Source organism: Protopterus annectens, chromosome 10.part0 (assembly GCF_019279795.1).
Source record: "Protopterus annectens isolate FY-2018-M chromosome 10.part0, PAN1.0, whole genome shotgun sequence".
Lineage (NCBI taxonomy): Eukaryota > Metazoa > Chordata > Ceratodontiformes > Protopteridae > Protopterus > Protopterus annectens.
This window is the reverse complement of record NC_056744.1, coordinates 1,025,133,934-1,025,148,303: the sequence shown is the minus strand read 5'-3', so window position 1 is coordinate 1,025,148,303 and position 14,370 is coordinate 1,025,133,934. Positions and strand designations below refer to the sequence as shown.

At 44.1% G+C, this 14,370-nt stretch overlaps 1 protein-coding gene across 1 annotated transcript in view; it reads left to right on the top strand.

Annotated features, from left to right (window-relative positions):
* The window catches only part of RABGGTB (Rab geranylgeranyltransferase subunit beta), a 446,107-nt gene that overhangs the window by 200,474 nt on the left and 231,263 nt on the right, over positions 1–14,370 (top strand). Inside the window, exon 6 of the mRNA XM_044086834.1 lies at positions 9,964–10,074. Within this exon, the coding sequence (XP_043942769.1) occupies positions 9,964–10,074 (111 nt within the window). The remainder of the gene's footprint in view (positions 1–9,963; positions 10,075–14,370) is intronic.

The following is a 14,370-nucleotide window of genomic DNA, read 5'->3' as shown; positions in this document are numbered from 1 at the left end:
CTTGATTGTGGGGGGAGGTTGTGTGTCTGTTTTATGTGTAGCGTACTTACGGGATTTTGAATTTTGCGGTTGTGTGATGTTATGTAGTCTTATCTCGCCTACATTCTTCACTTGTGGGTTCGGAGCCGAATGTCGGTTCCGACTCGACCTATCTACTAGCTCGAAAGTCTTTGATTGGCTGGGCTAAGATGGTATCCCACAATACACTGCTCCACATCCCCAGATCTCATTTGTCGTTTGTAGTGCTCGGACGTGGTCTCGACTTGGCTGTGGCTAAGTATTGAAAAAGTCTTTTTTTTTTTTTTTTTTTTTTTTTTTTTGTGGAAAATTTTTTGCTAATTCTTGGCTAAAATAACTCTGTTATTCTATAGAGTGGTTCTTAGTGGTGTTGCTGCATTGTTTTTGTAGTGTGCGAGTGTGTTGTGTGTGGTATCCCTTACACCCTCGGGCTAGGCCCGTTTAAGTTAGAGGACCTAGTCCTCCTCGTGTGCTTGCTTGATTAGTTTTTTCTTAATTTAAGTTGCGAACCATTTTAATTAGAGGTTCTCCCCTGTGCCTGTGTGTGTTGTTTCGTGTTTCTACTTCTGTGTTAGCAGTTTCCCGCCCTTTTGGTAGTGGCTGCTACTATTTGTTAGAATGTCTAAGGAACAAAAATAGCATAAGCCCTCAGGCTTTAAAAAGTGTACTAAGTGTGCCTATAAAATGTCTATCACAGACGGGCACTCGGTCTGTGTTTACTGTCTTGGAGCCATCCACCTTCAGGAGTTGTGCAGTTTCTGCCACGCCTTTAGTCCTTGGGTGCTCCAAGAGAGGAAAAACAAATTGATCCTAAAGGGACTGCTAAAACCGTCCTTTGAGGAGGATTTAGCTTCAGCTCCCAGCTCCCAGTCGAAGCCTAAATCCTCCAAATCCAAGAAGAGGTCGCCGGCTCCATCTATTGTTTCGGAGCCACCTTCTAAAATTTCCATTGTGGAATCTGCTTCCTCGGCTCCACCGACTTCGGGGCCGCAGGAAGTAACTGTATCGACTGACTTTGCGGCCGCTCCGATAATTTTGGAACCAATTCGGAGCCGGTCGCCAAGTTTAAGGCAAGCTTCTCCAGATAGGAGGTCTGCTTCTCCATCCATTTCCTCCAAATCTTCCAGGCTTTCCGATTTGGATGTAGATAGGGTGGTGCAGAGGCACCTTCAGTTGCCATTGTTGGCCAAACTTTTCTCGGCTCTGACCCAGTCGGCTCCGGAGCCATATCTGTTGGTTGTACCTGCTTTTCCTCCTCCAAGCGCATCCTTGTCGTCGGAGCCGGTAAGTTCTGCTCCGAGGGACATTCCTGTGCCGGCGCCGATTCCCCAGCAGGATTTATTGGTGCCAGCATCGGTTCCGATTCTGTCGGCTCCGTCCACAGGGTTCGAGACTTGGGTCTTCTCCATCGGGCCCGAGGGGGATGTCTCGGAGCACCAGTCGGTGCCGAGCCTTCCCCGGGTGCCTTGGCGGCGGGGACTCCGGTCCAGTTCATGGCCTTGGAAGGTGGTCGGTCCTCCGATTCGGGAAGTCCTGCCTTTGAGGCTATGCGGAGCACGCTGGCTAGGTCAACTACTTTTCTCGGATTGGTCCTTCCACCCCCTACGACACCAGAGAGAGCTTCTGACATCCACCTATCCTTGGACAGCAGGGCGCAAGGGCCTAAGGACACCCCCATGAGTGGTCCCCTTCTTTCTGAGGGGCCCTCAGAGTCTGTGCCTGAGGAACCCCCCCAGAAAGAAAGCTTGCAAGAGGAAGGACATAGACTCCCAGGACGAGTCCTTCACTTCTGATACTGACCTCGAGGAGTCTGAGAGGTCCCCTAAGTCTTCCTCTGAGGATGTTTCGTTCTCCGATATCCTGAAGATCTTGAAACAAAGAGGAGACTGGCCTTCCAAAACCCCCTCCGAGGAGGAGTCAGTATTCCTTAAGGCCTTTGGCGCCCAGCCCTCCACCTCCTGGGTGTCTCCACCCTTCGACGAGCTCTTGGACCTTATCTGTCGAAGGGTGTGGGAGACTCCTGACTCTGTGGAGCCAGTTCCTCGACGCCTCAACAAATTTTTGTCTGCTCCCCAAGGGAAAGAATTTTTGACAAAGGGAGTCCCGGTAGATGCTATGGTGGTGGCGACTGCCTTACAGAAGGAAGTTGCTGAGTCTTCCTCTTCGGTCCATCTCCCTAACAAGGAGTTTAGGATGATAGATCGGTACGGGAAGCGTACACTGTCTTCAGCGACCTTTACCTTGCGGTCGCTGAATTATTTGTCTCATTTCACGCGGCTCCAGAGAGATCTCTTAAGGAGTTAGGAGATACTCTAATGGGTAACGTACCTGAGGCGGTGACTCAAACGGTCAACGCTCAGCTCTCTACCCTCAACGTCATTGATAACTCGTCCATGCAACTGATTTGGTACGTGGCCAAGGGAGCTAGTAGGGCGGTTAGTTCAGAGGTGGCCTTCAGGAGGCAAGCCTGGCTACGCCTGTGTCATTTTGTGGAGGCCTTTAAGTCTTCCTTTACTGATGCCCCCTTCGATGGTTCCTCCTTGTTCGGGACCAAAGTCAATGACGCTCACCAGGTGCGAGCAAGAGGGAAAGACTTTGTCTGCCGTGGGAGTCCGTTTTTCCCTCCCGTCGAGGCCTTATCCCAAGGCTCAGCGAGGGGGAAAGATGTGGTTCAAAAAATCACAAAGGTCCTTTCCAACAGCACAGGGTGAGACCCCCCCTGAGGCAGGGGAGGGGGGTCATATTCAGGGAGACATCTCCCCAGAGGCAGAGGGGGCCCCCGCAATTCGGGGGACTGTGATTCCTTCTGCGGTTCCCCATACTCTCGTTCCTGAGGGTGTGCCCGGCTGTGCTTCTCTGGAGCCAGTCGGGGGTCGAATCTCCCAGTATCCGGAAGCCTGGGTCAACATCACCCAGGACAGATGGGTATTAGGGATAATCGCCGGAGGTTACACCATTCCATTTCACTCCATACCTCCTCCCGTCAAAAAGATCCCAGACGTTCCACCCAGTCAAAGGGGTCAGGCAGCAGCCGAGGTTTCTCAGCTGCTAGCAAAAGGGGTAATCCAACCAATCCCCCTAGACCAGATCGGATTAGGGACTTACTCGAGATTCTTTTTGGTGCCGAAAAGAACTGGGGACCTGAGACCCATTTTGGATCTCAGCCGACTCAGTCATTATGTACACAAGTCCAAATTCCGGATGGTCACGCTACAATCAATTCTCCCGTTATTGGGAAAGGAAGTATGGATGTGCTCCATCGACCTGAAGGATGCTTATTACCACATCAAAATGGACAGAGCATCCAGATGTCAGCTACACTTCCGGCTGGGAGCCAGGCACTTCCAGTTTCGAGCCCTGCCCTTTGGTCTCACCACAGCCCCCCAGGGTGTTCACCAAGTGCATGGCAGTGGTGACGGCTCACTTGAGACGTCAAGGATTCCAGGTGTTTCCTTACCTGGATGACTGGCTCCTATCCGCCCCCACCAAGCATCTACTTCTTCAAAACAGAGATGCTGTTATCGATCTTTGTCACCAGTTAGGCATCACAATAAACTGGAAAAAATCTGCCTTGCTACCCTCTCAGCGTGTCTTATTTATAGGAGCAGAGTTGGACTCTATTCAGTTAAGAGCGTTCCTACCTATGGAAAGGATCACAGGGTTACAATGACAGGTTCGGATGATGATGCATCTGGCACGCGTGAGGGCAAGACTAGTGCTTCAGTTACTGGGGACAATGGCATCCACTATCATGATGGTCCCGTTAGCGAGGTTGCATATGAGGATCCTACAGTGGCTCCTATTCGCCCAATGGTCATTTCAAAGACTACCACTATCCCGTCCAATCTTAATCACAGGCAAATGCAAGCAGGACCTCAGTTGGTGGCTATGCACCAACAATTTAGACGTAGGGAAACCCTTTGTTTCACCCAACCCGGTGGACACAGTGACCACTGACACCTCCTGGATAGGGGGGGGCATTATCTCGGCAGGATGGTCCAAGGCACGTGGCAGGAGCACGAGATAGACTTGCACATAAATGTCCTGGAGATGAGGGCAGTGCTCCTAGTGTTGCAGGCGCTTCAAGATGTCCTTCCCTTAGGGACTGTTGCGATACACTCGGACAATATGTCAGTAGTGTGGTATGTCAACAAACAAAGAGTAACCAGATCGTACCCACTATGCAGGGAGGCCATGAGAGTGTGGAATTGGGCGACAGTTTCCCAGCGGGCCTTGGTGGCAACGCACATCCCAGGGAAAACCAATGTGATCGCAGACAGGCTAAGCAGGTCGATCATCATGCCCTACGAGTGGTCCCTCACACCGCCAGGTGGCGGACAGCATATTCAGCAAATGGGTCAACCTTGCTGCGACCTTTTTGCCAGCCCTCTCAATGCGAAATGCAGCGACTACTTCTCGCTGATCCCCCCACCGGGGGGGATCTCCAAGGGACGCTCTGGCGCACAATTGGCCCTTGGATCTGCTGTATATTTTCCCTCCGTTCCCCCTTATCTCAAGGGTGATCCAGAAAGCACTATCCTTGGGAAGCAGATTGATTCTGATCGTGCCACACTGGCCTCGACAAGTATGGTTCCCCTTCCTTCAACCTTACATCGTGGATGCTCCTTGGACTCTGGACCCTCGTCCGGACTTACTGACGCATATCTCGGGACAGCTCCACTCTTCCCTGGAGACACTCCGGCTGACCGCCTGGCTATTCCACTTCCATCCGTAGTCAGGTGTCACGGTTTTTCTCCTGATGTAGTCCATATTCATTCATCCTCTCATAAGCCGTCCACTAGGAAGATCTACTCTAGCAAGTGGAAAAGGTTTTCAATATGGGCCCAGTCAAAAGGTATTGACCCCTTCACGGCTCCCATTGACTCTGTTTTGGAATTTTTGTCTCATTTATTCTACCAAGGGTCTGCCTCAGCCACCATCAAAGTTCAGCTAGCGGCTATTTCTGATTATCATGCGGCTTATGAACCTAGCTTAATGGCACACAGGTTGTGTAGAGCTTTTATGAAAGGTACTCTTCTCCTTCGTCCCCCTGTATCTCAACCTGTTATGCCCTGGGACCTCAGTTTTTTTTCTGCAGGCCCTCACTCTCCCACCTTTTGAGCCCGCGGCTTCCTGTGATTTAAAATTCCTTACATGGAAATCTGCCTTTCTGATAGCTATTACATTGGCCAGAAGAGTATCAGAACTCCAGGCCCTATCAGTCAAGCCCCCATATTTGATATTCCATAAAGATAGAGTCTCTCTCAGACCGAACCCGTCCTTTTTTCCCAAGGTGGCTTCCTTATCTGATATTAATCAGTCCATTGAGCTGCCGGTTTTCTTCCCCAACTTCTCTAATAAGGCAGAGTACCAGTTTCACCTGTTGGATGTTCATAGGCAACTATGCTTTTATCTACACAGGACTACATCGCTTGGGGTCTTCGGACTCCAAAAGTCACCATTGCTAGGTGGATAGCTGGTTGCATCTCCTTTATTTACCAGGCAGGGGGAAAGAGCCTGCCTTTTCCAGTCAGAGCACACTCTACCAGAGCAGTTTCCACTTCCACGGCCTTTCAGGCTAAGTTATCCATGGATGATATATGTGCAGCTGCAACATGGGCTTCTCCTCATACGTTTGTTTCCCATTACAAATTGTATGTGGTGTCCAGGGGCAGGTCATCTTTTGGCTCCACAGTACACAGGAGTATTTTCTATTGAGCCACCCAGGATGTAGGTGCTAGGGACGCTGTCCCACAAGTGAAGAATGTAGGCGAGATAGGACTATATAACATCAATTAGTTATGTACTCACCATAACGCTAGATGTATGTAGTCCATCTCGCCTCACATTCTTCATTACCCACCCACCGTCCCGCACACCTGGAGGATTTGGAGGATCCCCTGGTGTACCTCATGTCACTAGTCCCCTTGGACATTTTGTTGGACCTCGTTGTCATGAGTATGTGTGTGTGTTTGGGCGATAGATATGATTTTTTCTGTTGGCAGCAAACTAGATCTGGGGATGTGGAGCAGTGTGTTCTGGGATCCCATCTTAGCCCAGCCAATCAAAGACTTTCGAGCTAGTAGATAGGCCGAGTTGGAGCCGACATTCAGCTCCGAACCCACAAGTGAAGAATGTAAGGCAAGATGGACTACATACATCTAGCGTTATGGTGAGTACATAATAATTGTTTTCGAATTTGTGAGTTGAGGATGGTTTTCGACTTTGAGGTTTCGAAATACTGAATTCTGAGATTTCAGTATTTCGAAACTACAAAGTGGACCCTTATATATATATATATATATATATATATATATATATATATATATATATATATATATCTGAGTATCATGTAATATGTCGCTATAAGCATTTCTTCATTTGCTGGTCAGATTATTTATTATTTATTTATTTAAGTTTGATGACCTGGGAAGTCCACTGGGCCATAAAGAGCCCCTTTTCAGTGGAAACCCGGGGAGAAAAGTTCCAAGACATTGCAAGTTAAATGTTACAAAGAAATAACAAAGCGTTCTTACAGAACAATTAAACATTACAGAAGAATAATACATTATGTAATAAGCACTTAGAGAGCTAACATTGAAGAACATGAGGATTACAAGACCTTGAAATTCATTAGACTGACTGTTAGATAATTCCAGGGCTTTTCCTCTTTCATCAAGTCTGTAGAACTCTGGTGTTAGTATATATTTAATTTCTGAGGCTGTGGGAGCATAACTCCCACATAAAAGTTGCATTTTGTTTTTCTTTTTGGTAATCACAAATGTAAACTGGTGGTTTAAATATTTTGATTATTTTTTTCGATGATTTTAGTAGCAATTCATAGCAATCACTGGTGAGTTTGTTTGATGCTTTGTGTTTTGATCAGACTTGCTGCCAATCATTTATATACACACACACACACACTATTCATCTTTGTATTTATATATATATATATATATATGTGTGTGTGTGTGTGTGTGTGTGTGTGTGTGTGTGTATATGGTTCCACTTCATATGATCGAAAGCTCATAACATCTAAATACAAAACAGCAAGACCAAATGATCGAAAATCCAAAACGTCTAAAACTCATACCATCAAATCTCAAAACACTACAAAGCAATGATAAATAACGTCCCACACACTGTTTACTACGTTTATGCAGGGGGGGGGCAAGCCCCCCTGCACCCCCCCCATAAATTAAATATACCAACTCCGAGGTCGCACTACAGTGGGGTTAGGAAATTAACTTTTTCCCCCACTGAAGTGTGTCATCTGAGTTGGTATATTTAATGTATGGGGGAGTGTGGGGGGTGCAGGGGGGCTTGCCCCCTGCATAAACGTAGTAAAATCTCTGTGGGATGTTATTTATAGTTGTTTTGTCGTTTTCAATGTTTTGAGATTCGATGTTATGAGTTTTAGATGTTTTAGGTTTTCGATGTGGTTTAGATGTTATGAATTTAGATGTTATGGGTTTTCATTGCTTTCAATTGGAACCATATATATATATATATATATTTGTGTGTGTGTGTGTATATATATATATATATATATATATATATATATATATATATAAAGTATGGGGGGTAGAAATCAAGTCAACTGAATTTAAAATTGACATCTGTTTAATCAACGTAGTTTGATCAGCGAAACAGATGGTCAGCAAGTGTATGAGATTTCTACATTACTGATATTAGGGAATATCCCCTTTCCCCATTACTGTGAGATCTTGGGAGTTAGAGTATAAAATTAACAGAAGGGTGTGGAGCGGTTGCAGTGGGGCTTGCCCCCTACAAAAAAAAAAAAAAAAGCTCAGAGCATTGCAAGTTAAAGATGTTATCTCTCCCTGCATGAATAGTAACGTGTCAGCATTTATTGTTTGTCTTTTGTTTTTAACAACATCTACATTTGGCTTTTTCAATTATTTTTAGTGTACCCAAATATTACAATATGTATAACATGCATATATGGTTTTATACCCCCCCCACAACACACACACACACACACACACACACACACACACACACACACACACACACACACACACACACACACACACAGCACACACACAGCACACACACAGCACACACACACACACTTGATCCTGTAATTGGTTATTGTTTGATCATTGATGTACCACAATAAACAAATTATGTAAATAAATGTAGATATATAGATAGATATATAGGTAGATACAGTGCAAGACACCCTAGAATAACTATCAGTGTCATTGTTTTAATAACTCCTTGACTTTTCTAATACTTCCCAATATTAGCTGGTAAGTCACTTAGTTAAAGGAGCCAGACCCAAAAAAGTTCTGGATGCCATAAGGCGGCATGGCTGTGAACTGGAAATATTCAAAAATACGTTTTAGGCTTGAGTGAGATAAAGTAGGTACATATGAGAAGCATGAGCTAGCTGTTACATTTTTTGTCATTTCTTTATTGCCTTGGAGAGCTTATTGGGCTAGTGGGTACAGCATCCCCCCACACTGAATGGCGAAAGAATGAGTAACTAAAGTGGACATTTTGGGTAGGGCTGGGTACCTGAAGGAGATTCTTTAAAACAAAGTTTCTTGTGGTCAGTAAAGTGCACTGACATACACCAAAGATAAAAACTGAGAAAAAGCTAGGTGCACACCACGGTGAAGTAAGTAAAACTTTAATAAATAGACATAAAAGGCTACAAAAAATAAAACGGGCACAAAAGGTAAACGCTTTCGCTACCTGCCAGGTAGCTTCTTCAGACCTAAATTATAACAGTCAAACCATCTGTATTTAAATGCAATGAAGCCAATCAGAAAAAAGAACTGATTAAGACATCAGTCATCATTTTTTGTATAATTTTTTTTTTTAATTTTTTTAATGATTTTTGCATACATTTTGAAGTTTGTGGGGTGTGAAATTATTGAGGTTAAGATTTATCTAATATATATAAAAAGGTTTGTACAATGTTTGTAAGCATCATTACCAGTAGGATTTTATACTACGTTCACTGTGTTTTTAAACTATGATTGATGTCTTAATCACTTCTCACTCTTGAGATACAGTGACATTTGAATATTAACAAGGAATCTATAACAGCTACGCGACTAGTTTTACAATTTACAACCAACTTGCAACCAAAATCTTGATGAGTGTTTTCAAAATGGACAAATGTTTGTGTCAACTTCCTGCTATTCACTTTTGATACATTAATTGCACAGAGGGTTCAGAATGATTATACAGAAGAATACAGCAGTAGGTGGTCAGTAGTCTGGCAGATAAACTTAGATCGAGTTTGTGGAAGTTGGGGGGTTGGGAGTTAACACTTAAGTGTAAAGAAAGTGTTGATTTTATATTGTACTATGTTTGAGGTTATCAGGTGTAGAGGTTGTGACTTCAGCTTACAAAAACCACAGAAAAGTTTATTATATTCTTTATTGAAACTTGGAGATTAATGTTGTTAATGACACTACTAAATAGTGACAGTGGTTGCCTTAATGCTTACTTTTACTAGGGTTTGCATAGTTTAACTTTGTAATGTTGCATCTTGTCCTAATTTTGCCTAGCCTTCTCTGTGGATTGCAGTCTAAAAACAGACATGGTCCGTTTCTCTTTTTGCACATTTGCATCATAGTCTGTAGTTCCATGATAAATGTGGAAATGGATGATTTGTGTTTGAATTTCCTGAACTGTAAAACCAGAGGTGTTTATTGGGTTTCAAAGCTTATGCAATGCATGTCTAGACGTTTCCCTAGTCTAGAAGTTATGGTGTGAACTCAAAGTTATACTCGTGTACATGAAAACACTTCTGACTTCATGTTACTTTTTAAACAAAATTATATTCTGCTCGTTTTAATTAGATAACATTTATTGCAATTTAAATATCTGTAAACATTGCACTTATTTAACAGATTGACATTTAGGATTTTATAGAACCTTTAAAACTATATTTCTGTTTTTCAGGGTAGATTAGATGCTGTTGATATTGACAAAGCTGTTGAATTTGTGCTTTCCTGTATGAACTTTGATGGTGGATTCGGTTGTAGACCTGGCTCTGAATCTCATGCTGGACAGGTAGGTTTATGTCAGCCAAACCTCTTTGTACTCTTTTAGTTTAATATTAATAATGTTCAAATTGTATATGTTTGACTGGCTTAGGGACTGTGGGTTGCTTTTGGTTTTGTTACCACATATGGGAGAAACACCGCTCAACTCTCAGAGATAGTTAACAAGCATTGGAATATATTAAAATCTCACAATGACTTGGATGATGTTTTGGGCAACAGATGTTAATTTTCATACAAAAAGGGAAAGACATTGGGATCACATTTTTCTTACTTTAAGAAAACAAAGTTTAGGGAAGCAGTTACTCATCAACGATCTTTAACGGGGGACAAAGTAATAGGATCATATCCATGTGGGCATTGCAGCTTCTGTAACTATATGTTTAAAATTAAAACATTCACCAGTAGGAACACTGGACAATTATACAACATATATGAATTTGGCAACTGTAGCACGGACTGGGTTGTCTACCTAGCTACATGTACTTGCCAAGCCTTCTATGTGGGTAGACTTCCAGACAGTTCAGGATTAGAGTGTCGGAACATTTAGGGGATATTAGAAATGCACGCATTATAAATGCTTTGTACAGACATACTATTAACCATCCTACAGCCAAATTCTCATTTATTATTATTGATCATATTATTGGCAATTGGTCATTCAAAACAGGTTGGCACGACATACTCAATAACAAGGAAAGAAAATGGATTATTAAATTGGGGGGGGGCCTTTTTTCCCCAGGACTAAATGATAAATTGTAAGTTTCCTATTCTATTAATCATATTTATGTGCACTTCATTTTCAGCTTGTTTGTGCTGTTAGACACCATGATCAATTAGGTTCTGATTAATTATACTTCATCTTTTATTAACAATTATTTTGTATGGATTTATGGTAACTATTTAATTTTTTTCCTAAGACAGGAAGTGATGTCATATTCTTTATTGAAACTTGTGTATAAATTACTGGCTCCTGCCGGGGTTTCCTTTTATACTACTGAAGAAAGCTATATGCTGAAACCGGTCTAGTTCACTTGTTTCTATAATAAATTTATTCATTTCAGCTCATCTTGGGTGCTGGCACTTTATTTTGATGCACACTAGATGTCCTTCAAGGATGCATCTGCAGTCCTTACAAATGGGTTGTCCTGTCGTCAGGCAGCCCTTCGGTCGGCCGGATTCCAAAGTCTGGGTCTGGCCTCGGCTGGTGTCGCACTTCACCCGACGTCATAGCTGCAGTTCTTCGGGTATAAAGGCATCAGCCGACACCATTTTCCTCAGTCTTTCTTGCCGCGTGGCGCCCGAAGCAGAAGCTGTTCGCAAGTGCTGGTCGGTCAGAACCAGAGATTACTACTACCGAATACTACTTCGAAGACTTCTAAAAAGCTAAGTACCCCGTTGGGGACTCTTTCTTGCCTCAGCCGATGTCATAAAAAGTGAATAATTGTTTAACTTGTGGGAAACAAATACCTCATAAAGATTTCCACTCTTACTGCTTACCTTGTTTAGGCCCAGACCACGACGTCGCAGCTTGTCTAGCCTGTGCTTCTTTTAACCGACGGACGCTTAGACGTCGGTCGGAATTTGCTGAGCAGTTTTTTGGCACTGATTTTGCTTATATTATGCCGTCGGATCCTCCGACTTCACAAATATCCAAAAAACGCAAGGAAAAGGACCGACACTCGCGGTCCGCGGTTTCGGCCGAAACCGCGGTTAAGCCAACCGCTAGTGTCTCGGTTTCAGCTGAAACCGAGCAAGCGGTTCTTCCTTCAGCCGAAAACATGCCTTCTACCGAGGCCTCTTCAAACCTGGTGGAATCGGCTTCTGAAATCCATCCTGTGGTTGCGGTTTCTCAGGAATTATCTGACACTATTCCCTTGGATATCTCAACTCCCGCACGTGGAGCTGCTAGGCCTCCTGCAGCCATGTCTATTAAGGCCATTGCCAGGGCTAAAGCAGCTAAAGCTACAAAAACTGTGCCTGTTAAGACCCCCTCTCACAGGCCCAGCTCCAGTTCCCAAATGCTTTCCTTGGCAGAGGATCTTATTTCTTTAATCCGGGGATCCCAGCCTCATCCAGACAGGGCCTCTCATCCACCTCCAGAGAAGAGGCCTAGAGCAGAGCCTCCTGAGCCAGTGTCCACAGATGATTCCTCTGATGATTCAGATAACACAGACCCTCCAGAGGCTCCTTATTCTCCTTACGAAGACTCTGATGCTGAAGAGTCCATCCCTTCTGCCTCTCCACCTGAGGAATTTTCCTTTGGGGAAACCTTGCATGCTATGAGGGAACAATTTCAGTGGCAGGGCCAAGATTTTTCAGACTCCAGGAAAAGGCTTAGAACCTTTTTGCATTTACCACAACATAGGCCTTTAGCTATACCTCCAGTTCTTTCTGTTGTAGATGATGCATTTAATGATGCTTGTACTGCTCCTGATTCATTACCTCCGGCCCCTAAGCCTGATAGGTACTACAGGGTCCCGGACACACATTATCATTTATACAAGGCTCCTTTTGCAGATCCCGAGACCATCTCCCAGGGGCCTAAGGCTGTAGCAACTACCTCTGCTAAAAATCCCCTCCCCTCTGAAAGGGAATCCAGGTCCTTAGAGAGATGGGGTAAAAAAGTTTACACTTCTGCTACTCTGTCAGCTAGAGCCTTGAACTGTCAATTTCATATGATCCAATATCAAGAATTTATGCTTGACCAGTTAACTAAAAAACTGTCCTCTGATGAACCTTTTGATAAGAAGTATGTTCAGGAAATGGTACATAACATTCAGCAAGTTAGTAACCATTCTTTAAAATGCGGCTATGATGCACTGGAGGCTTCCTTTAGATCAGCCATGACTGGTACAGTTATCAGAAGGCATGCATGGTTGAAAGAGCAGGCCTTACCGGACCATGTCAAATCTAAACTGTTAGATGCTCCCATGGACAAGGCCAATTTATTTGGTTCTCCTGCACAACAGGTACTGAAGAAGATGGAGGAGAAGGCAAAATCTGTACAAACAGTGAAAGATTTCTTACAGGTCCAACCTCCAAGGTTTAGCAGGAATTGGCCCTCCAAAACTTGGTCCTTTCCAGTCTCCTCTAAAGCACAGAGAGGCAGGAATAGGCGATCAAGAGGCAGAAACCAATCCAGGGGTGCCTACAGGGGACGCCTGTGGCAGGGTAACAACCAGCGAGGCACAGACACAGCCACCACCACTGCAACAGGACAATCACAGTGACTTGGCTCTGGCACCGCCTACAAGGGAACAACTAGAAGCACCCTTAGGCGGAAAGCTAGCCTTATTCTCAATAAACTGGCATTACATCACAACAGACAAGTGGATTTTACAGACAATAGACCAAGGCTTACAGGTTCCACTTCCATACTCTACCAGGGAAGAGAGGAATGCCAAACCTACCGCCAAATCAAAAGACAGAAGCTCTAAAACAAATATCTCAATTATTAAAGATAAGAGCTGTGGAAAAGGTACCATCTATGGAGCAAGGAAAGGGATTTTACTCCAGACTCTTCCTGGTACCAAGAAAAGAGAACAAATGGAGGCCTATTCTCGACCTGTCCACTTTAAACACATTCCTCATTGTTCCAAAATTCAAAATGCTGACTCTACAGCAGCTTCTTCCCATGCTGGGCAAGGAGTCTTGGCTGGTAACTCTAGATCTCAAGGAGGCATACCTGCATGTCCCCATACGACCAAATTGCAGAAGATACCTCAGATTTCTTGCAGGATCAGAGCATTATCAATTCTCAGCATTGCCCTTTGGCTTATCTACTGCGCCCAGAGTGTTCACGAAATGCCTGGCATCAGTAATTGCTCATTGCAGGCTTCTAGGAATCCAAATTTACCCCTACCTGGACGACTGCCTGATACAAGCGGACAACAAAAACAAGCTAACAGAAGACATACAAAGAGTCATTTACCTGCTACAAGCCCTGGGATATACAGTCAACATAAAAAAGTCAAGGCTGATACCATCCCAAAGAATAACCTTTTTGGGTGCAGAGCTGGACACATCAAAGCAAATGGCATTCCTAACTGCAGAAAAAGAAGAACAACTACCTCTCTACTTCTTGGCATTAACAAAGCAGAACCATCTAACAGCAAGAAAAGTACTGCAAGCCTTGGGCTTCATGGCATCCTGCATAATACTGGTCCCTCATGCCAGACTGCATATGAGAAAGCTACAGTGGTACCTAAAGAATTTATGGTCTCAACACAAGCACAGCCTAGAAACCAAAATTCCAATAATCCCATGCCTGAAGCAAGAGTTCCTATGGTGGGCTCAGGCCTGT